The 22,195-nt window shown below is 35.1% G+C and overlaps 3 protein-coding genes and 2 long non-coding RNA genes across 6 annotated transcripts; 1 reads left to right on the forward strand and 4 right to left on the reverse strand.

The window, feature by feature from the left end:
* Window positions 1-1,577: 1,577 nt before the first annotated feature.
* Window positions 1,578-8,184, reverse strand: LOC109182849 (tRNA wybutosine-synthesizing protein 4). Of its 2 annotated transcripts, XM_019333080.1 has the most exons (13): window positions 8,048-8,183; window positions 7,751-7,839; window positions 7,486-7,628; window positions 6,804-6,851; window positions 5,850-5,931; window positions 4,821-4,923; window positions 4,343-4,463; window positions 4,154-4,201; window positions 3,595-3,678; window positions 3,387-3,451; window positions 2,825-2,876; window positions 2,039-2,077; window positions 1,578-1,947 (listed from the first exon to the last, which is right to left on the reverse strand). In XM_019333080.1, the coding sequence occupies exons 1-13, from the start codon at window positions 8,125-8,127 to the stop codon at window positions 1,876-1,878; spliced, it is 1,026 nt and encodes a 341-aa protein (XP_019188625.1). In that variant the 5' UTR covers window positions 8,128-8,183; the 3' UTR covers window positions 1,578-1,875. The 2 variants fall into 2 exon arrangements, with proteins under 2 accessions (XP_019188625.1, XP_019188618.1); XM_019333073.1 differs by lacking the exons at window positions 1,578-1,947; window positions 2,039-2,077 and adding an exon at window positions 2,092-2,723 and having other exon boundaries at window positions 2,759-2,876; window positions 8,048-8,184.
* A 1,734-nt stretch (window positions 8,185-9,918) lies between these two features.
* On the forward strand, window positions 9,919-10,533 carry LOC109186556. Its single transcript, XM_019336584.1, has one exon. The coding sequence runs from the start codon at window positions 9,919-9,921 to the stop codon at window positions 10,531-10,533; it is 615 nt and encodes a 204-aa protein (XP_019192129.1).
* Window positions 10,534-12,769: 2,236 nt separating this feature from the next.
* On the reverse strand, window positions 12,770-15,459 carry LOC109186933. The gene is made up of 3 exons (XR_002055193.1): window positions 15,449-15,459; window positions 15,081-15,082; window positions 12,770-12,857 (listed from the first exon to the last, which is right to left on the reverse strand). It is a non-coding gene; the product is annotated as an uncharacterized LOC109186933 (long non-coding RNA).
* A 272-nt stretch (window positions 15,460-15,731) lies between these two features.
* LOC109185911 (acyl carrier protein 1, mitochondrial-like) lies at window positions 15,732-18,591 on the reverse strand. Its single transcript, XM_019335892.1, has 2 exons — window positions 18,286-18,591; window positions 15,732-16,140 (listed from the first exon to the last, which is right to left on the reverse strand). The coding sequence occupies exons 1-2, from the start codon at window positions 18,475-18,477 to the stop codon at window positions 15,964-15,966; spliced, it is 369 nt and encodes a 122-aa protein (XP_019191437.1). The 5' UTR covers window positions 18,478-18,591; the 3' UTR covers window positions 15,732-15,963.
* A 1,400-nt stretch (window positions 18,592-19,991) lies between these two features.
* Window positions 19,992-20,621, reverse strand: LOC109186980. The gene is made up of 3 exons (XR_002055196.1): window positions 20,531-20,621; window positions 20,315-20,419; window positions 19,992-20,198 (listed from the first exon to the last, which is right to left on the reverse strand). It is a non-coding gene; the product is annotated as an uncharacterized LOC109186980 (long non-coding RNA).
* Window positions 20,622-22,195: the final 1,574 nt, after the last annotated feature.

Consider the following 22,195-nt stretch of genomic DNA (forward strand, 5'->3'; position numbering starts at 1 on the left):
GTAATAAAGATCACTATAAATGTTTATTTTCAATATACTAAATATTCATTTTCTTCTCCCATAAAGGTTGAATCCTCAACCTCAAGTGCCCCCAACACCTCAGCCCCATAGATCCCTTGTGAGAAGAACCAAAATTGAAGGTAAACTATCAGTACATTAAAAATGAGTATTTGGTATACTGAATAGTCATTTTTAGTATATTAAATGTTCATTTTTTGAAATGAGTATTTAGTGCATGCACGGACTTAGCTTACTAGTTCAGTAGACAGTATTTGAGAGAAGAAATCAAAATTCGAAGTAGTGTGGGGATTATGCCCTAAGTAGGCAGACCCCTTGTGAGAAGATATAAAACATAGTGACTCAATGCCAGTGCACACAATGGATCTACCCACTTAGGGCATAATCCCCACGCTACTTCGAACCTTGGTTTCTTCTCCCAAATACTGTCTACTGAACTAGTGAGCTAAGCTCGTGCAGGCACTAAATACTCATTTTTAATGTACAAATAGTTTACCTTCAAAAAATGAACATTTAATATACTAAAATAAATATTCAGTATACTAAAAACGAACTTGATTTCAATGGCTTAAAGTATATGATTGAGAATAAGAGGCTTTTGCAACCTTCAATTTTGGTTCTATCGTTATTTGGGTGGTTGGACAAGATATTAGTAAATGAGCAAGTAGGTGAAAATGTTTTCATCAATTCCAAAGAAGAAAAGCACAATGGAGTGTGAAGACAGCTTTTACTCCACCGGCCAATTCAGTATGTAACTCATATAATATCACAATTGGAGCTAGGAGACAAAGACTCCAACTAATCTTGTTTGCTCATTTTCTCACAACAACAACAGTGAGTAATCAAACTCAAAGATCTTCTGCCCTAAAGAGTAAGTAAGCCAAACTGCCAGAGGGCATCCCAGAATTTGGGGAATTCATCAGAGACCAAACACACACTAGATGGCAGAAAACAGATACTACCAAGGAGGAATAGTAGTAGTAGTAGTAAGTAGTAAAAAAAGTCATACTAGGCTGCAATCCTTAGAAAAACCATGTAACCATCTTCTCCTAAAAAGGTACAAATTAAAGGGTGGGGGTGGGGGGCAGTTTCACACATACCTATTTCATCAGCAGCAATATATTATTCCATCTTACCATTGGTGAAACAACTTTTCTCTCTCTCATGTGGTCCTAGCCACCACTTTATTTCACTGTCATCCAAGATGCTGAAACAAGTTCCCCTCCTATCCAAAACCCTGCCATTGAGCCTTGGCGGAGGAGGTAAATACAAATGTGGGAGTCGAGCTACAAGGATTGCACTAAGCAAAGCATGGGCATTTAACATATAATAAAATGTTTCGCTATTTCACTGCATTGAATTTCATGCTCCCTGTACCAAATTACGTGCCACTAACATACCAAAACCGACAAGGAAAACAACAGTAATAATAACTCAATATTTTGAGCAAGGTAGGTTGTGTGGCTAATGAGGGTGCATTGATTAGGGTATCTACCAATGCGGTGGGTATTATGGTCAAATTGACAAAATGCAAAAGAACAAAAGGTTGAGCAAAGTGATATGTAAAGGAGGAGGAGGAGGAGACCACCCATACACAAGACCAAAGGCCCCATGAGATGACACAACCTTGTGCTGTGTAAGGGGTCCCCACCATGTTTTATTTGCTAAACAGCTTGCAAAAGGATGGATTTCTCCCTATAAGTCAAACAAAGAATAAATAGAGCTATGTAACTGGTCGACACCCATATAGCTTTAGGCTTTAAGTACCTGATCTTCTGGTTCATACATGTAAAAGTAGAATCTATGCATCACACAGATGAGAATAAAAAACTTCAAAAACAGGTAACAGCACATTCTTCAAGAGGATGTTGCAGAGGAGGTGCCTATCAAAGGCTGGACATTAGGGAAACCAAATTCCTTGAACATACCCTGAAGCACGGTCAACAATCCAGTAATATGGTCAGGATTCCATGCATAAATAAATGTCGGAAAATTCAATAAAAATATGCTAAATGCATACCAGCAAGTCTTTGATTGCATACACAACACAGTAGTGCTCCTGAAAGAATGCAATTGCAGGATAACTAATCAAAAGTCATTTTTATAAACAATCTCAGTTAAGTTTAAATTTCATGACTTTGGGCTAAAGCTGCACACTATTACTGTGAAGTTGTCAACATATCTCTGAATTTATAGCCTGGTTTTTAGGTGCATTTAATTGGGGATGGTGTAGATGGTATTTGAACACCGATCTAATACCTGGAAAGGTAAAATGACTTACCACCAAGCAAAACCTAAAAATATAACCTAGCAAGAGAAAAAATAACCCTTCGGGTAAAATTTACATAATTGGGACCACAAGATGACTGGCATAATTTTACTTCCTCTCTCTCCCTCGGCCAATAAAGTCTCATATTATATTGTAATCCTTAGAAATCCAATTCCTTTAATCATATCATCTAAAGCAATTTAGTCTTGAATGGAGGCCTACACACAGAAATATAATGTGTCAAGCAGTTTAGATGCATGATCCATGCCAGAGTTAAAGGCTACAGAGGATACAGAATATGCTTTTTGCGTGAATCAAAATGGTTGATATTATGCCACAACACTAATTTTATAGTTTCAAGATTAGAGAAGACATGAACAATCCATTGTCCAGCAGTATACGGTTTTAAGGTTAGGAGGAATAAGGTGATATCATTATACTAGACAAATGAGAGTCCGCATGCGCATTGCCTGCAATCCGTATAATAAGATATGGGACCAGCAAATTACTCCTGCTTTTTCCTAAGAGGAGAATTACCTGCATCATGTGCCACTCTTCAAACTCATCGAACAATTCCAATCTTTCAATCCTAATATATAGAATATTACATATGAGAATCAGAACATCTCTAAAGTTACAAAGCTTCCCAGTGAAAAGAGAGAGAGAGAGAGAAACATAACACTACAAAAGTAAATATAGTGTAAAAGCTAATCAAAAAATAAGGCAGATGTTTATCTCAGAACAAGAAAATATTTGGAACTTCAAAAGTATTGCCTATATCCACAGAGAACATGTGTACAATACAAAATTCTCCACTAATAAGATAAAATGAGCAATGAGATAAATATGCCAAGTTGCCAACAAATTTTCCTTAATAGTTTTGACTATAAGCATAACATTTTATAGTAGACATGCCAATTTCTAATTATCGACCATGCATTAAGTAGGTAATACTCATTTAGCATTTTAGCATAGCACTTCCAATACTAGTAATAGCATATGGCAATCATCATACTCTAAGTCTCTAACCATAATCAGCTGTGTGAGAGCCATACTGTTTTAAAACATCTTACATTCCATGATGTTATAAGGAACTTACGTGCGTCTTTCTTGAGCTTCCACAAAATCAGTATAAACTCGTAACATATCCCAACCAACAGCTTTCTGGAAGCACCCAAAAACATCAATTGTCCATGTAATGGAGGCATACAAATAGGAGAAATATGTTCTTTTGTGGGGGGTGGGGGGGGGGGGGGTGCGGAATGGTGATGGTAGGGGCACAACTAAATTGAGGAGTTTCAGAGTACCTGCCATCCCTGATCAAGGAAAAGTTTTTCTTTTGCTTCTAGAGTAGGTGTAGCATAAATTCCTAATAATGCACAGCCTCGAGTCTGGCATGAAAAGTAAAAATAAGTTTCTTCAGATCTGATTACTAAATGTATACAACTTTGTCATTTCAGAAGTGCCAGGAAACTATCTAATTTGAGCCAGAAATTTAAAGTCCTACTGAAATTTCAGGAATTTGATTAACTAAATCAACATATTTAAATATTTGAGTAAGCTTCATAATCAAAATACTCCTGATCTGTTCATTTTCATTGATCCACAATTATTCTATTGCATCATTTCATTTCTCAAAACAATTGTATGTATGGCATACTTATGCAAACAACTGCAAGCTCAAGATAGAAAAGAGAAAGAAATAAGGTAAATCATACATGATTACGTTAAAAACAGACTTTCATCTCTGACACATGCCAAATGGAACGGAGAAAAGAAGGCATCAGACAAGTTTTACAATAAATGAAGAATATTAGATGAACGATAAGACATTTAATTCCTTGCAGAAATGAAGAGAGATATTACCTCCAAATTTCGGATCATTTGCTGCCCAAAAGCATCATTTGGGTGAATCTGTCAAATAAGTGAATGGCATACAAACAAGTGATTACAATAAAAGTTGGCAGAGTAATGAAGCAAAGAAGAAGAAAATTCAAGCAAGAGGTAGAAGAAGCAAGGATGAAAAGGAATTAAGGATTCTGGTACTTTCTCAACCTGCTCATATAAGAAAAATACTGCCGTAGAGAAAGTTTTTGATGCCCAACCAACAATAGCAGGGCTAGAGTCTGGATCTATGTATATCAGAACGCATTCTGCAATTATAAATGTTGGCAAACTGATAATAACATCAGAATGGTGGAGGTTAATCATTATACAAGGATAATCACAAATAAATATGAATCACCATTCTAGAGCATGAACATTGAAAATGAGTGGTTAGTACAAGCTCCCCATACATAGTTGGCAAAGATTATAGATAGTATAACACATTTTAGCTTATTTAAACTAATAATCCATCAGTAACTTGATATGGATTATGGATTGTTCAAGATTTAATCCATAGTTGTAAGCTTTGCCAAATGTGGACTATATAAAAGCTTCATGGAGGTGCATCATTAATCTATAAAAGTTTCAGGGAATTTTGGAGCAATACATAGTAAGGTTTATCAAAGATAAAAAGACAGATACATACCTTGGGTCTAGATTTGCCAAAGTAACAATATCATTTAATTTTTCTATGTCGCGTAAATCAACAGGGAGCAATTTGTAATGATCACCAAGCACCTCTCCCCTCTCTGCACAACTTAGAAGATTAATTAGTCTAACAGTATCACCAGATTCTATTCCAAGTTTGGTGCCTTTTATGCTTCCTTAATAGTAAACAAACACCTGATTTATTTACTAAAAGGCAGCATAATTAGGGATGAAGGCACCTAGGCATTTACACATCTCGTTTACAAAACAAACAAACTTTTGTCAATAAAAGCAGAATATGGAAACCATACATTCTGTTCCAAAGTTAGGCCCAAAAATGAAACCAAGATTAATTTAAAGGTGAAAGATCCATTCCCCAACTAGTGAGATGTAAAACTGGCTAGTGTGAGTATAAATAACAATTTTGGTAAGTTTGCCAAACCAATTCTTTTCAGAGTCAGGAACGAGTCAACTAAACGATATTGACTCTGCATTTGACAGGTCATCAAGAAATAGATACTTGCGAAATCAATTACATGCTTACCTGAATCAGATGAAAAATTTTGCCAGAATCATACATAATCATATAAATCTACTATTTATTTGAAACGACCTCAAGAAATAGATAAATTATTCATGAAATTCAGTAATGGCAATAAATAAGTATGTCAAATTAAATTGAGAGCATGCAAGTGATTTTTGCCACAGGATAAAGTTCTAAGGTTAACTAGGCTTTTTCTTCTCTTTTCATGATAGCTCATGCTGCATATTTGCAAAATAAAATTCTATAAGGTCATAGCAACAAAGAAATGCATTTAAAAAAAAAAACCTGTAACTTGAGCTAAAACCATTTGTTTTTCCAACATATGAATATTCATAGGAAAAATATCATCACATATATTTTACACCATGCAAAAGTATTCAAATTTTGGACATACAAATTCCTGATCCCAAAATGAAAAATAAATAAATAAATAAATAAAATTATGAAGTTTAAAATTGTAGAACAGCTGCTTCACGCTTTTACCTGAAGAAATCGATGCTGTTTCACCAACTTTTTCCTTCAACTGACTGTAGTTTTCAATAAGAGCTGCTTTCTTGCTTGTCACCTAGCAGTCAATTATCCACAGATTAAAGTCTATACCAATGTGGTATTCTGACAAAAAGTAAAAAGAAAATCCCTAATGCAGTAATAAGTGGGATTAGGGATGGCAAAGCACGGCATGGAATACAAAGGAAATTTTTGTCAATTGCAGTGAAACTGTTGCCCAGGCTGAACTTTTGAGCACAAGGGGAATTATTTTTCAATCATTGTTCATGTGTTTGAGTGTTTGACAGTGTCTAGTTTGAAGCCAGTTCAGTTAGTACTTGTTAATGGTTAAAAACATTAAATTGTACAGAGTAACTTTTTAGGTTGATATTATATTTAGACGTATTTTCTTAATTTGATATTTGGGTAACATAAGCAGTAGCACACAATTCCAAAATTGTCAGAATTTGATTGTTTGCAGAACATGAGTTCCATTGCTTCAAGACAGCATATAATGACTATTACATTTATCTTGCCTTTATAACCAAATAATAATAATAATAATTAATAATAATAATAATAATAATAATAAAGAAAATAAAACAAAGGAAATGATAGAAAATGGAAAGAAAAGCAGGAAAAAAATAGTGTGTTGGTCACGCAGCGGAACTTGCAAGCATGCAGTAGGGTTCCCACTGGTGGCCAAAAATGGGATGCATGTGGCTCAGGGATGCAAATTAGGTTTACAGAATTTGAGAAAAGGGCAGAGTGCAATCCATAATGTAGAGTGCTTAATAGATTAGGGAACTTGTTTCTAGTATTCTAGTAGCAATACAATAAAATAACCTCAAGAAACAAATTTTACATGGCTAAGCACATTTTCTCAACCTGCAAAAGGTAGTAAAGAGCTCAAATCTAAAAGTATAGTCATTAAATCAAAGCAAGCCACACCTCTATGAAATCTAGTTCAACATAAAGATGAGGTGCTTTCCCTTCATCCTGCCAAAAGAAAGGAAAGGGTAATTTTAGTCAAATGCATATGCTACAGATTAATAAATAATAGTATGTCATTTTAAATGGGATAAATTGAACCCAAAACACATGGCAATAGGAACTCAAACAACTAGAAAGGGCTCATGGGAAACCAATGCCTTGGGCATTACCTGAAGCAAAGCCTAAAACCTTATTTATGCACCACCATCTATCACCAAAAGCTTAACAATAGCCCTTACAATAACAAGCATCAAGTTTGTGAAACTGCTCTCTCTCTCTCTCTCTCTCTCTCTCTCTCTCTCTCTCTCTCTCTCTCTCTCTCTCTCTCTCTCTTCTAATTGTTTGCAAATCACAAGTTTTATCTATGTTCTATGTCCTGTGTCCCCTAGCTTGACTAGTGGGTATTCATTTAGATGCTACAAGGAATGCATGAGGGACTTGTAATCCTAAAATGCATTTGAATTTCCGACACACGCTGACATATCCTTAAATCATAATGTCAGACTTTGCAGTAGTGGATGTGAAAGATTCAAAGCCAGGAGCAATAGACCTTATGCGCAACATGAAATTATAGCAAGGATCCCAAACTTAAAATCATTATAAGTGAAATCAACCATAGCTCTCGGTGAAGCTTATGCACCTGCAGCTGAAAATACATTGTATCAAAGCCAGCTCCCAGTGATACTATTTGTTTCTTAGTTTTTCCTTCTTCACCAGAATTTGGCTCACAGTCAAGAAACTGATATAGAAGCTTCCTAAGTGCCGCCCATCGAGCAAAATAACCTTATTACTCAACAGTTTCCACAAAAACAAGCGCAAAATCAATGAGCGTGTATTGTAATTAAAAAGCAAATCAAAGATAAACCACTATGTGATCTATGAGCATCTGAAAAGTACGGCCGTACCGCGATTGATTATGGGAGATCGTCTAACTGGCCTTCTAACAAACAAGTGAACATAATCATCTTTGATGTATCCTTTCCTCACGCAAGACCTTCAATTACGCAAATTAGTCGAAAGAAAAACATAAGACTCATCGACAGAAAAAAAAATGAATATAAATGAAAACTTCTATTTCTGAATGCTTTTTGCATAATAAATTTTCTGGTTCGCTTGTTCTACAGCCATTGTGTCTAAGTTAGAAGAAACTGAGAAAGTTGGGGAAAATGAGAAAGGAAGCGTTTTATGTATGAAGATAGTACAGTTTGCTGGCGGATGCATCGTCGTTGGTGGCCTGAACGGCGGCTATGTTGCTGCGGGATTCCGACACCGGCCTCGCCATCCGCCGAGAAGTTTCACGGGAGAGATTTTTCACTTTACGGGGTCACGAGTAGTATTTGTGCGCTTTCGTAGAAATTTGCGCTTCGTCCTCGAACTTGATATAGTCTTCGGTTTTCCCCCATAAAGTTCACACATTCGCATTGGCTTTTAGAAATGTTCCATATTATTTTAGATTATAATTAAAATTTGACTTAATTCCACCATATTTCTTTTGTCTTTGGTGATAATTCTAAATATAGTCTCACACTATCGTTTTTGTCATTTAACATTTCAAATTATTAGTTTTTGAACACTTTTAGTCATTTTCAGGACTTTTCCTATTTTAAGTAAAGACATTTTTGTATGTTCATATATATATATATATATATATATATATATATATATATATATATATATATATATTTCAACCGATCTAATTGGTTTAGAACTTTACTAAATGTTGGTTACTAAAAATCGGAGGTTACCTAAAATTCTAAACCAATTAAATCGGTTGAAATTGAAAAAAATAACAAAAGAAAAATACGATTATATGAATATATAAAAATACTCTTACTAAAATATGAAAAGTTATAAGAATGACTAAAAATGTCCAAAAAATAATAATCTGAGATGTTAAATGGCAAAAACGAGTCTGTGACTAAATTATATGCTACCTCTATTATAATGTAGTATGCCTCCACTAAGACTCAAACCCACACCTCTCTGTGAAGAAACAACTTGGTGCAGTGCCATTAGACTACAAGGTCCTTGGGCAGTAATAGAAATTTTAATATTATTAATATCAATGTATTACGAATTTGAATTTAAATGTAGAATTATAGTACGAATATAAAAGTATGAAAGAATATATTCTATTAGGAATTGTATTACACTAGTTTACAATATTACGTCAACATTAATAGTATAGAATTGCTTTGGGCGGGAAGTTAAAATGGGGGATTTCATTTCTATTAATAGTATAAATATAGATTCCATTACAAAAATTAAAACATTCTCAAACTTATCCAACCGAGTGATCACGTGAGTGTAACACGATTCTCATCGTACTAAAATGTCACATATTTGATTCTTGTCAAAATCATATCAGTCGAACTTGTCAAACAAGGTTTTCTTATTGCGGTTTACCTATTTTGTATGGTTGCATTATTTGTGTGCAATTACAACAACAACAACAACAACAACAAAAAAGGAAGGTATTTACCCAATGTACTCATGCACACACTTACGTATAGTAGTGGTTGAAATATTATGGCCAATTACACAAGAATATGGTTTACTCATCTTGGTGTATCATCGCACACTCTCGTAGTGGCTCGTTGAAATATTCTGACATATTACATAAGAGTAGAGTTTACTTAATGTACTCGTACACTCCGTCAAGTAGTACAATGATATTTTGAGTTAATTATACAAGAGTGAAGTTTACATAGTGCATCCTTATACATCCTTAGTGGCTGAAGTATTCCAGGCTATTACATTAGAGCTAGCGCAAAGGTTATTAATTAGTAAGTGCAACATGAGTCAAAATTATATTATTCTCACATCTCATGTAGGTTAAATTTTGATAGCATGACCATGCTAAATATGAATTAGTAAGTACTCTTGAAGTGGTTAGAATATTAGATGTTGAATGCTTTAAATTGTGTTAATTTTAAAGTATTACTTAAAAGTTATAGAAAAGTAGTGTCATAGAGACAAAATAGCAAGAACTTAAAATGGATCCTATTTTATCTAGCTCCCAAATTAAGAACATCTTATTATTGCAAACAGATTAGATCAGAAGAACAAGAAAATGGCAACTTTATCTTCTCCCACTACTTTCCTTCTCCTACTACTTTCCTTCTCCTTCTTCCCATTCATCATCTATGGCGCCAAGGAGAATACCCTAATCCAAAAGACCTGCAAAATTATCCACGCGTATAATAAGAACTTCATCCACTACGACTTCTGCATCTCCGCCCTGCAGGCGAGGCCGGCCAAGGAATGCGCGACACTGCGCGGCATAGGGATGACGTGCATCAACCTGATCATGAACAACGTGACGGACACGAGGCGCCACATCCGGGGTGTGGTGAACAGCGGGAAGGTGCAGCCCTGGGTGAGGCGGTGCGTGGATGAGTGCTACGATCTCTACGACCGTGCCGTCACTCGAGTGGGGAACGCTTTGATGGATTACAAGCATAAGAAGTACATGGAGGCGGAGGCTGAACTCAGCATGGTCATGGATTCTGTGATGTTATGCGATATGTTGTTCATGAAGGGCCGCAGCCGAGACAAGCCAGCCGGCGGCTGCGGCGGGGAGTCTCGCCGTTTTCGGCGAGGAACAACGACACTGCCCAGTTGTCTGGGATGGTGCTGTCCGTGGTGCGTCTGCTTCTACTGCATTGATCGATCCAGATTGCATTGAATGCGGTGATGGCTTTCATGTGTGCTAGCTAGCTAGGCCATGTTTGGAAATTATGGTGTGGATCATAACAAAAAAAAAATACATTTTTAATATACTAAATGTACATTATTTGTGTATTTAATGTACATTATATAAAAAATGTACTTTTTTCTAAATACAATATACACTATTAATATATTAAAAATACATTATTTTTGTACTAAATGTACATTATATTATTTTATAACATCCAAAATATATGGTCCATACAACTACTTGTGAATTCATATGGTCGGCCAATAGTTGTGACATTTTGGCCCTATTTGGTAGAACAGTTAGTCTATTTAGGTCAATTTTGGCTTATTTGACCACTATTAGCTTTTTGATTTGGTTAAAAAATCAATATAAATGTTTGGTTAATTAGCTTTTTGTAATTTCAAAATGCTAAAATTCAAAAAGGTGCTCAAACAATTTTTTCAATAAGCTTTTTAAGAAAGGAAATTATACCAAACAGCTAACCACTAATTTACCAAACAATTTTCTATAATCAACTAATGTTATCAACTAGTTATACCTTCTAATTAACTCAATCAACCAACAACTAACCGCCATTTACCAAACAGGCCTTTATTTTCTTCTAGAACGAACATGGGTAAATACTAAATACGGAGTGTAGTAATTAAATACAATTCATAATCTAGTATGCATGTGAGACATCTAAATTAAAATATTATGTTAAGTATAGTAACGTCTATCACTCGATCATTAAATCAATAATTCATGATATTAATTACTTAATTAACTATAAGATTAGTCATAAAATAAATATTACTTATGAAACATCACATCTGGATCCTATAAAACCTTCTATATTAAAATTACATAAATATATTATTTTATCATCACAAGATCGTCGGAAATGTGTGATTTGGTATCATTGTATCACATACCTACAGTATATACTTAAGTAGAACATTGGTGAGTTTAAGGTGGACTTTACACCATTTATGGTAAGAATATATTATTTTAGTTTATTATATGTATTATATTTAATTGTTGTTATATATATATATATATATATATATATATATATATATATATATATATATTGTTGACTCTATTACAATGTAATATCTATTCATACATACTTTTTGAGGGTCACAACTATGCCGCTCGACCACAATTATTGAGAATGAGGTTGAGTATTTGGTTGATTGAGTATTGTAGAATGCTTTACCGAATTGATAATGAACATGGTCAATTCTTGAACAACTTTTTGTTGTTTTTATTTGTCTAACTTCTTCAAGTTTATATTTTAAAATCTATAAAACCTCTCTTTTGAAAATACTAAGAGGTGCTAAGTTTATACTAAATTGTATATATTGCAATATGGTGAAGTAAATATGCATGGCTCTTTAGAAATTGGTTGCTGCAAAAATAATTGTTGTAGCATTATGATGCTTAAGTACTTAACAATGAGTGTATATGTTGCACTGTGAAGAGTGATCTTGTTAGGATGATTGCATAATTGTTTACTAAGAAGAAAAAGTAAAACTGAAATCGTATCGTAAAAGGGAACATATAGTGAAGCTAATGAGAATGATGTATTGATGTGTATTATTGTCTCCTATGTGATAGTATTTGTAAATATTTATTAATTCTTTTCATAAATTTTGATAATGTTTCATTGTGTTTTTTTCTTTATTGAAGGAAAATTAAAATTAAAAAATGTAACTACAACTTGTGGATGAACAACTGTGCATCAAGCACTAAAGCATTTCAATAGTTCAATGCACCACTATATACCTCATTTTGTAATTTTGTTATTATTGTCTCTTATTAATGTGTTTGTAATAATTATTATATTAGTAAATTCTTGTACTATTACAAAAGTTGAGTTGTAATTTGTTAAATATATTACGGAGTATTTAATTGCTTTTTATTTAAATTTAAATTTAGAATTTGACATTAGATTTTAATTATTAAAACTAATCTTAATATTTTAAGAGGTATAGCTATTCGAACTCATACCCAGCCCGATCTGAATCATCCGAACCCGAAATAATGTGCTTATATTTCGGTTCAAATTTCGAGTATAAAAATTCTTAATCCAAAAAATTTATATGCCAAAAATTATGATCCGTTCAAATTCGACCATGCCCACCCCTCATGCTTAAGTGGCATTTTGAGACACTAAAAAGATATGCTGAAAGTGCATGTTTTTCTATTAAAGAACAAGAGTTAACAAGAACTTACCTTGGCCGTCTAAGCCAGTGTAAGCACAGTAAGTTGCTTAAACTTCAGAACTTGGTCAGGGACCAATTGAGGAAGGTTTCCAGTAAAACCTGGAAAATCATACAACTGTCAATTAAATTTGACCACATACTTATCACAAGGAGAAGAAAATTAAAATGAATCCAAAATAATCATGCATAAATTTAAATAAATAAATAAAAATTCTGTTATTAAAAAACAAACAATACAAAATAGCAAGAAAATGGATCCTATTTTATCTCCTAGAATACTTACTTCACCCTAGCTACCTATAAATGGCATCACGAGATAGAAGCAAGAACATCTGATCTTAATTCTTACTATTCCAAACCAAACAGAAGAACAAAAAACAAATAAAAATGGCAACTTTATCTTCCATTCTCCTACTACTTTCCTTCTCCCTCTTCCCATTCATCATCCATGGCGCCACCGACAAGGAGAAGCACGCGCACGCCCTGATCCACAAGACCTGCAAAATGAGCACGAAAACCGACCCCGACATCGACTACGCCTTCTGCATCTCCGCCCTGCAGGCGAGGCCGGCGAGGCAATGCAGGACGCTGCGCCGCATAGGGATGACGTGCATCGACCTGATCATGACGAACGCGACGGACACGAGGCGCCACATCCGGGCTCTGGTGAAGGGCGGGAAGGTGAAGCGGCAGTTGAGGCGGTGCGTGAGTGAGTGCTACGATCAATACACGGAGGCCATCCCGCACGTGGGAGAGGCGTTGAAGAGTTACAAGCATAAGAGGTACAGTGACGCCAACGTTAAGCTCTCCGCCGTGTTGGAATACGCGGTGGACTGCGAGGACTTGTTCGTGAAGGAGCGCGACGAAGGCGGCTGCGGCCGCCGGGTCTCGCCGTTTGTGGCCGGTAACTACGCCACTTTCCAGTTGTCTGCCATGGCGCTGTCCGTCATTCATCTGATTCAGGAAGGGAAACTGCATTGATGAGATTATTGGATGTTGGTTTTGGCTATTTCTTTAATTTAATTTGTCCATGTTTGGAACACCATATCAATGAAATCAAGATTTTCGTTTCATACCCGTACAAACTTAGCTCAGTGATTTAGTGTGTAATATTTAGGAGAAGAAACCAATATTCAAACTTCAACGGCCATAATAGAAATTATGTTTAAAGTGGACAGATTCTTTCTTCTACCTCCGTTTCATCAACTCGTATGGGTAACCGTGACATTTTCTTCTGGAACATTGGTAAATACATAAGTATATGCATACAATTCATTCATAAGTATATGCATGTGACACATATAATAAGTTGGATTGGGTAGTGCCACTCGACAACTAAATCAATGATACATGATGTGATCACTTAACTACAAGATTAATCATAGATCATAAAAAATTAGTTATAAAAATTTACTCATGGATTTCGTAACTTTCTATGTTAATATTACATAAAGATGTTACTTTAATAATAAATTTATAGAGTAGTTTGTAGCTTATTAATTCTCCCAAATGAGAGGTCACATAGGGACAAATACTACATCATAATAGAGTCAATATTATTATAAAAAAAAATCATTAGAATATATGATTTGATATTATATATGTTAGTCCCCTCATTGTGAAATTGTAAACAACGTAACTAATGCGCTGGAGTAGGATGGCAAACGGGTGGGGATCAGAATATAAAAGTGTTAGGTCATATTAGTGCAATTTTTAATAATAATAAAATTTTAAATATAAATCCTATTTTCAATATATATATATATATATATATATATATATATATATATATATATATATATATATATATATATATATATATAATTTTTAAATTACAATAATTATTCAGGGATAAAGCAGGACGATTAGGCATATTCCCGTCTCCGTCAGGGCAGGAATTGGAAATCTCAGTTGAGGACGAGGCAAATTGACATCCATGTATTGAAGTACAGTAGTATTAAGTCTAGGTAGCTTAGTGTAATGCTTGGGGCACTTCGCTACAAATTCCTGAGGCTTCCTACATCCTTCTAGACCTATCTTGGACTTTCCCATAGTTTATAGAATTTTATAGAAACATATATATAACACTAATAGTAGTTGTAGAGATGTATAGAATATCATAGAATCCTCTAAAACTTTAGGGTTGGGTACAGATTTAAGGAGAGTTATAGATATTGATTCTTAGCCATAGGGTCTAGTGGATTCCACCATCTATTAAGGAGAGGAAAATGGTATAAATACCCCTCATGAGACTCATTTGTAAACAACCTCTAGAATTCAAGTGTTCAAGTAATCTAAGTTATAAAAAGAAACTTTAAAAACTCCTTTTAAGAAAAATTAACTAGCTTCCTCAAAAAAATAAAAAATTTAACTAGCTAGGAAAGGTTCATTTATCAATGACTCCATAATATATCTTACTAATTATAGTTACACTGGAGTTTAATTAAACATTTATAAATTTCTTAACAACAATGAATAGTACTAATAGGAAGAATAATGTCTACTTCAAATAGGATAGAAAGGCCACGAGATGTTATCGTTACCTTCTAATAGGATAGAAAGCCCACGAGATGTTAGCTTCTAATAAGATAATAGGATAGAAAGGCCATTAGATGTCGTTATTAGGATAGAAAGGCCACGAGATGTTAAGTCAGTATGGGTACAGGTGTGGGTAGCGTAGTTTCTTAAACTTGTACTCCGTATAAAATTAAGCTACTAAATAGCTTGAACAAAGAATCATTATCGACATTTAATATTGCTTATATATTTTACAAATTATTTTTACCCTTTTAACGGTACATATTCAGCTTATACAGCTTATATGACATGCTTTTAATGACATTAACCTCCAATTGGATTCACTCTTGTTGAACTATCAAGTCTTTCAATTGGAAGTTGAAGAGAAGAAAAATTGTACATAATAGTTTCTAACAGTTGAAAATGTAAGTCATGGTTAAGGCCAAACACAAAGTATAAAACATTGTCCATTAATGGCTGCAAAAATATATTGCATGGCAATTGAGGGGAGCAAAAATCTCTGGATGAAAAAAGCGTAGCATGTTGAAAAATGAATGAAGTTTGAAGTTCATAAAACTCTCGTTGAATAGTATGATTATTACATCCACCTAATGGATTTAGCTTATAAGCAAAACAGAAAGGCGCAGACTATACTACTTTTCAAAGAAAATACAACCTGAGCTTAAACTTAACCTGCCATAGGATGATTATAAATATACTCGATTGCAAGTGCACATGAGTCGATCTTATCAGCCTCCTTGTCTGGAATCTCCAGTTTGAACTCTTCCTCTAGAGCCATTACGATCTCCACGTTGTCTAAGCTATCTAAGCCCAGATCTTTCTGAAAATGGACTTCATGAGTCACCTGCAAACAATTTCACAAGAAACACGGATTAGATTTTAAACTATATGAGATATGAATGTATAATTTTTTTTATAATGAACCCTTGATTTCTTTTTTACTGTTTCACGTGAATAAAATCTTGTTTTCATAAATCATGGTGCTCTCTGATGAGCATATAAATGCACTTCAGTCAATGAGTACTTTGCTATTTCAGTTGAAAGTGTTGCCATTCCACTAATGCACTACCTACCCACCCACGTTGTTTATAATAAAAATGTTATCCGCTTGCAGTAACAGTAGGGCAGAATAAATCACAGTGACAGAACAACATAAATTGAATATATTAGTATTCATCAGCAAGAAAAGACTTGGAACTACTACTCCTAGTTGCCAAATTTCACTTAAGCGATAGGGAAACCATCATTACATGGTTACTGTAAAATACTGTGCTGGATTGAAACACATTGATGAAGGATGATTGAGAGGTAGAATTGTAGAACAGATAACCTCAACCCCTCAAGAAAACCTATCTGACCTACATTTGCTTGGAACTTAGATGCTTCAACAATCCAAACAGTCTAATTATTTGTGACAATTAAAAGGATTTTCTGCAATTTCCCTGGATACTGAATTACAGATACAAAAGGGAATAATACACTTCAGTCAGAAAGATCACCAATCACTTCAGTAAGAAAGACCACCAATCAATAATCAGGACATAAAAAACCATGGCCCTTTGCTCAGGTTGTTCAAGAGACCTCCTACAAGTAGTTCAACCCCCGCTCTCCTAATGAACCAAAGAAATAAACAAACACATTAAAAGAAAAATTTCAACTTGGCACAAATGAGAGAAAGACACACTTCCCCTTAGTAACACCCTCAAAATTTAATATCATTCGTTATACCTTCAACTCTACCATTTACTATTAGTATTCCTAACTAGAAATTTATCCACATAGCCACGTAGGGAAGTTATCATCTAACAACTGAAAGATGTCTAAAAATCCTAACTTTCCAAGGTAATTATCTGATACGAAATTTTAAAATCCAATGCTTCCAGTCAAATGCATCTTAATTGATGTTCCATCAATTTAAAATAAAAAGGAATAAGGGTCAAATAGGCCATTGAACTGCACACGATAATTCAATTAGGCCACTAAACCTAAAAAACCAACAATTGGGTCCCTAAACTCACCAATTTCAAACAATTCTTCCAATTTGAAGGTTTTCAACATGTCATCCTTCCAAATTAATTATTTTTAAAAAATAAATTTTAAAAATTAATTATTTCAACTAAAAAAAAAAAAAAAAAAAAAAACAGGAAGGTTTTTTTTTAAAAAAAAATAATAATAATTTAAAAATAATTAATTTTTAAAATTTATTTTTTAAAAAATAATTAATTTGGGAGATGACCTGTTGGAAACCTTCAAATTGGAAGAATTGTTTGAAATTGATTAGTTTAGGGACCTAATTGTTGGTTTTTTAGGTTCAATGGCCTAATTGCATTATCGTATGCAGTTCGATGGCCTATTTGACCCTTATTCCAAATAAAAATAAAAATCAACCTTTATGATAACAAACCTATAACTCAGCTAAGGGCCTAAGAGCACTAAATTAAGTGAGGAAAAAAGACTTGAAAACAATCGCTCTGCATATTACACCCTAACTATTAAGTCACTGATATCTTCAAATGTAGATCATCCATGTGATTGGTCAATAAGCACAAATACGAAAAGGAAACATTCAACATTCTGCTAATCAACTAAAAGTTTAAAAAGAAGTGATGTAATATAACAACATGTTTGGTTCATGGAATATGTCAGGAATGGAATAACATTCCCTAAAGTCTATTCCTTCTATTGCTTACCTATTCCATTCCGTATGGAATACCATTCCTATTTCCTTAAAATTGTAAAAGAATTTCCCATTTACGAATAACACAATAAGCTCCAAAACAAGCCTAATGGATAATGGTTCAACAATGCATATTGCTAAGCTTTCATATCAACAATTGCAATAAACTTCACAAATTTAAACCTAGTACCAAGATATGAATCAGCATTCAAAGATTTTCAGGATTCATAAATAAATTAGCGGTTAGCCAGAGTGTTAGATCTTATCAGAGTTAACAAACAGAGAAAATAAAAGGGGAATGGAAGTTGAGACCTTGGAAGGATCGACTTTAGGGAAGCTCTTGACGACGTCGAGGACTCTTTCAACCACCTCCGACTTGCTGAGGTGGTCGTCGTGCGAAGACATCCATCGGGCGTAGCTCATCATCGATCCCCTCGCCGTCAGGGCTTGAGAAACTGGCAAACGAACGTGACGGAGCACGACCGATCTCAACGCCGACGCCATTTCTGAAATTCTTCTCTCACTCTATCGATACACTTGAGTACTACTGCTTCGGTGCTCGACCCGGCCGAAAACTCAAAAACACATTATAGTTTTAGAATTTTATAATTTCCTATCTTACCCCTGTATTGTTAGACAATTCTAGCATGTCCCCAATTCTTGTCCGCAAATTATGCTGTGCAACCGAATGCACCTTGCAAGGTGCATACGGTTGCAAAACAGCGCCGTTTTGATTAAAAAAACGCGCGTCCCACTTAAAGAAGAAATCAGGTTCGATTCCCGGCAATAGCATTTTTATATATCCAGAAATTCATAACTATATAACCACAATTTCATAACTATATATCCACAATTTCATAACTATATATCCACAGTGAATGAATGAAGTAAAAATCCACAATGAATGAATGAATGAAGTAAAAATCCACAATGAATGAACTAAATATCCACAATATATGATTGAACTAAATATTCACAATGAATGAACTAAATATCCATAAATTCATAACTATATAACCACAATTTCATAACTATATATCCACAATTTCATAACTATATATCCACAGTGAATGAATGAAGTAAAAATCCACAATGAATGAATGAATGAAGTAAAAATCAACAATGAATGAACTAAATATCCACAATATATGATTGAACTAAATATCCACAATGAATGAACTAAATATCCATAAATTCATAACTATATAACCACAATTTCATAACTATATATCCACAATTTCATAACTATATATCCACAATAATGTTATTGCTGAGAGTCGAACCTGATTTTTTTTTTTTTAAGTGGGACGCGGGTTTTTAATCAAAACGACGTCGTTTTGAACCGTATGCACCATGCGCATGGTACATTCGGTTGCACAGCATAACTATTGATTCTTGTCCCAAAAGGCTGAATCCCCAACTCTAAGGGCCCCCACACTCCGACTCGACAGAGCATGTGAGAGGGTGTAAATCACGGTGATTCAATGGTTCAGTAGACAGGGTCAAATGCCGGTGCATATAAAGAATATGCCCACTTTGGACATAATTCTCACACTGCCGCCGCTCATGTCCCCAATTCACCTATCGAACTTATGGCTATTAACAAGGTTTTAGCCCCTCCTATCACGGAAAATTATTGTGTGGACCATGGTCCACACAATGTTATGTGAACCATAACAAAAAATATAGGGTGAAGTGCCAAATAGCACCATAAACCAATAACGAAATGTCATGCCGCACCCCAATCTTACATAAGTGATTATTCAATTTACAAACCAAAAAAAAATTGTTCGCCTAGCCTTTTTTTACAGATTTCCCTGTTGCCTTGGTGACATGGCTCCGATTATAATCTGATGTGGAAAGTGATTTTAATATTTGGCTTATTTATAATGGATTCGTCTTCTCTTCTCCCTATCACTACGTGGTATGATCCGAATTCACGACACTATTTGGTTACTGTGGACCCTCTTATGTGGTCGAAAATCCATGCCACGTCTCTCTCAGTGCTGACTAGCCACCAGCAAACTATAAACTTCAGCATTGAAGCCAGTCATAAGCATTTCATTCAAATCTCTCCAAAATGCCCAAAGCATCACTATATCATACATTGCAGTTGTTCTTAAGCAAATGTTCCAGGAATACCTTATGTATGCGGCCATCATCAAACACTGAACTGCTCAGCTTCTTGTAAAGCTCATACAGTGCCTCGATTTCATTAACCGAAACTGTGTAACATTCAGCATATGTTCCAGAGATGAGACCCTTAAAAGCTCTGATTTCAAATTCATTATTTGAGAATCATACTGAATTATTAGCATATTCAAAGAAAAGGAAGTAGTACAAGGGGAGTTACGAGAGAGGCGAACAAGAAGAAAGCCCTAACCAGAGCGATGAATGGCGTGAACACCGCCGTGCAGAGGTTGAGCAAACTTGATCCTCTCCGTCTCTGCGCCCAAAGAAACCACAATTCTCAAAATGAAATCGCCCAGAAAGCAAAGAATCTCAGGTAAGATAGTATTGAAAATGGGACCTTTTTTTTTTTTTTTTATTTTTTTACCCAGGAAGATGAACTAGAACCGGAACTATTCATTCCCTAGCTGGTATGGTGCAGAAGAACAGTCACACTCAGATGAAGACGGCGAAGAGGAGGACTACCAGTGGGGTTGGGGCGACGTGCGCGTCAAATTTTCGACAAAGTGTGGCGGAAATTCTTTGGATTAGGGCAGATTTCCAGGACCAACCGCACCGACGATGAGGCGAGCCTTCTTATCCTCGAGGGGGGCCCAATGTGCGAATTCGCCATCCCTGGGGCGCAGAACACCACCGTCCTCGTCGTCGGGGCTACCAGCCACGTCGGCTGCATCGTTGTCCGAAAGCTCATTTAAATTAAACTGCTGAAATGGCTGCCACATCTACAAAACAAAACACGTGTCTGGCTAATCACCTTCACATCGCCAAGTTATTACCTATAACTTGAAGGTTACCCGTAAAAAAGGCTAGACGAACGATTTTTTTTTAGTTTGTGAATCGAATAATCACTTATGTAAGATTAGAGTGCGGCATGACATTTCGTTATTAGTTCATGGTGCTATTTGGCACTTCACCCAAAAATATATTTTTAATATACTAAATGTACATTATTTTTGTAATAAATGTACATTATACAATATAATGTACACTCAGAACAAAAATAATGTACATCTCTTGAATACAATGTACATTATTTTTGTACTAAATGTACATTATTTTACAGTAGACAAAATATGGTCCACACAAGTTGTGTAGACCATGATCCACACAGTAATGATTGTCCTATCACATAATAATATGGGGACGGGCTGGGGATCTAGAGGCCTGTCAATCCCAAATAAGTGAAGTTGATAGGTGACAATCATTATTTTATGGACCATGATTATAGTGATGTTAGTGTAGCTCTTAGGACGTTTGTCACAATCGTGCTAACACCATACAACTTGTATAAGCTTCACCGCTATGGCCTCCACGATTGTGCACATGCCTGTGATCATTGCTGCTGGGGAGCATTTCTCCAACAGTGCTTCCAATTATGTCCAAATACTTTCACTTTAGTTCAAAATCCTTCAAAACACTAAAATGCACTCATCATTAGTCCTAATTCATATCTCTTTCATCACATTAATTGAAAATTTTTTGGAGGAGAGACCGCCGATTCATGAAATTAGAGCTAATAGGGCGTTTGATTCACTGTAATTTAGCTGTAGTTAAATTGCAATTCAATGGATGCCTCAATTACATTGTTTGGTTGGAGGGAATTGCAATTCCACAGAATTGCAATTCAATGAATTTGAGAAATGAAAATAGATAAAATGACACTACTACACTGGGTTGTTATTACTATTATTATTACATAAGGGTGTTTTAGTCTTTATACCACTTCTTTCATTCTCAACTCCAATAATTTTATTTCTTCCTACCAAACAACGTAATTTGAATTCTACTTTATTCCCACCCAATTGTAATTCATTTGCCCCTTAATTTTTCTTCCAACCAAACGCCCCGTAAATTCAAGAAGATGGTCGCGATTGGTGGTGCGGCACACATTGGAGTGCTAGGGTGGTGTAGTTTGTGTAGTGGAGTGGTCGACGACGAGACGGATGAGGGTGTCGGAGTGGAAGAGAGGCCGTTAGAGGTCAAGGATGGTGTAGAGGCGGTGGTCGACTGCGAGGGTTTTAGCAGAGGTGAG

This window comes from Ipomoea nil, unplaced genomic scaffold (genome assembly GCF_001879475.1).
Source record: "Ipomoea nil cultivar Tokyo-kokei standard unplaced genomic scaffold, Asagao_1.1 scaffold0188, whole genome shotgun sequence".
Taxonomy (NCBI): domain Eukaryota; kingdom Viridiplantae; phylum Streptophyta; class Magnoliopsida; order Solanales; family Convolvulaceae; genus Ipomoea; species Ipomoea nil.

What these genes read in the sequence shown, in the direction of transcription:
- LOC109182849 (XM_019333073.1), bottom strand. Translation starts at nt 8,127, where the DNA reads ATGGCGAGGCCGGTGTCGGAATCCCGCAGCAACATAGCCGCCGTTCAG. An exon ending in GATGCATCCGCCAGCAAACT is followed by an intron (nt 7,840 to 8,047) that starts GTACTATCTTCA and finishes GCGTAATTGAAG; the next exon opens with GTCTTGCGTGAGGAAAGGAT. An exon ending in TATTTTTCTTATATGAGCAG is followed by an intron (nt 4,202 to 4,342) that starts GTTGAGAAAGTA and finishes CTTATTTGACAG; the next exon opens with ATTCACCCAAATGATGCTTT.
- LOC109186556 (XM_019336584.1), top strand. Translation starts at nt 9,919, where the DNA reads ATGGCAACTTTATCTTCTCCCACTACTTTCCTTCTCCTACTACTTTCC.
- LOC109185911 (XM_019335892.1), bottom strand. Translation starts at nt 18,477, where the DNA reads ATGGCGTCGGCGTTGAGATCGGTCGTGCTCCGTCACGTTCGTTTGCCA. An exon ending in CTAAAGTCGATCCTTCCAAG is followed by an intron (nt 16,141 to 18,285) that starts GTCTCAACTTCC and finishes AATTGTTTGCAG; the next exon opens with GTGACTCATGAAGTCCATTT.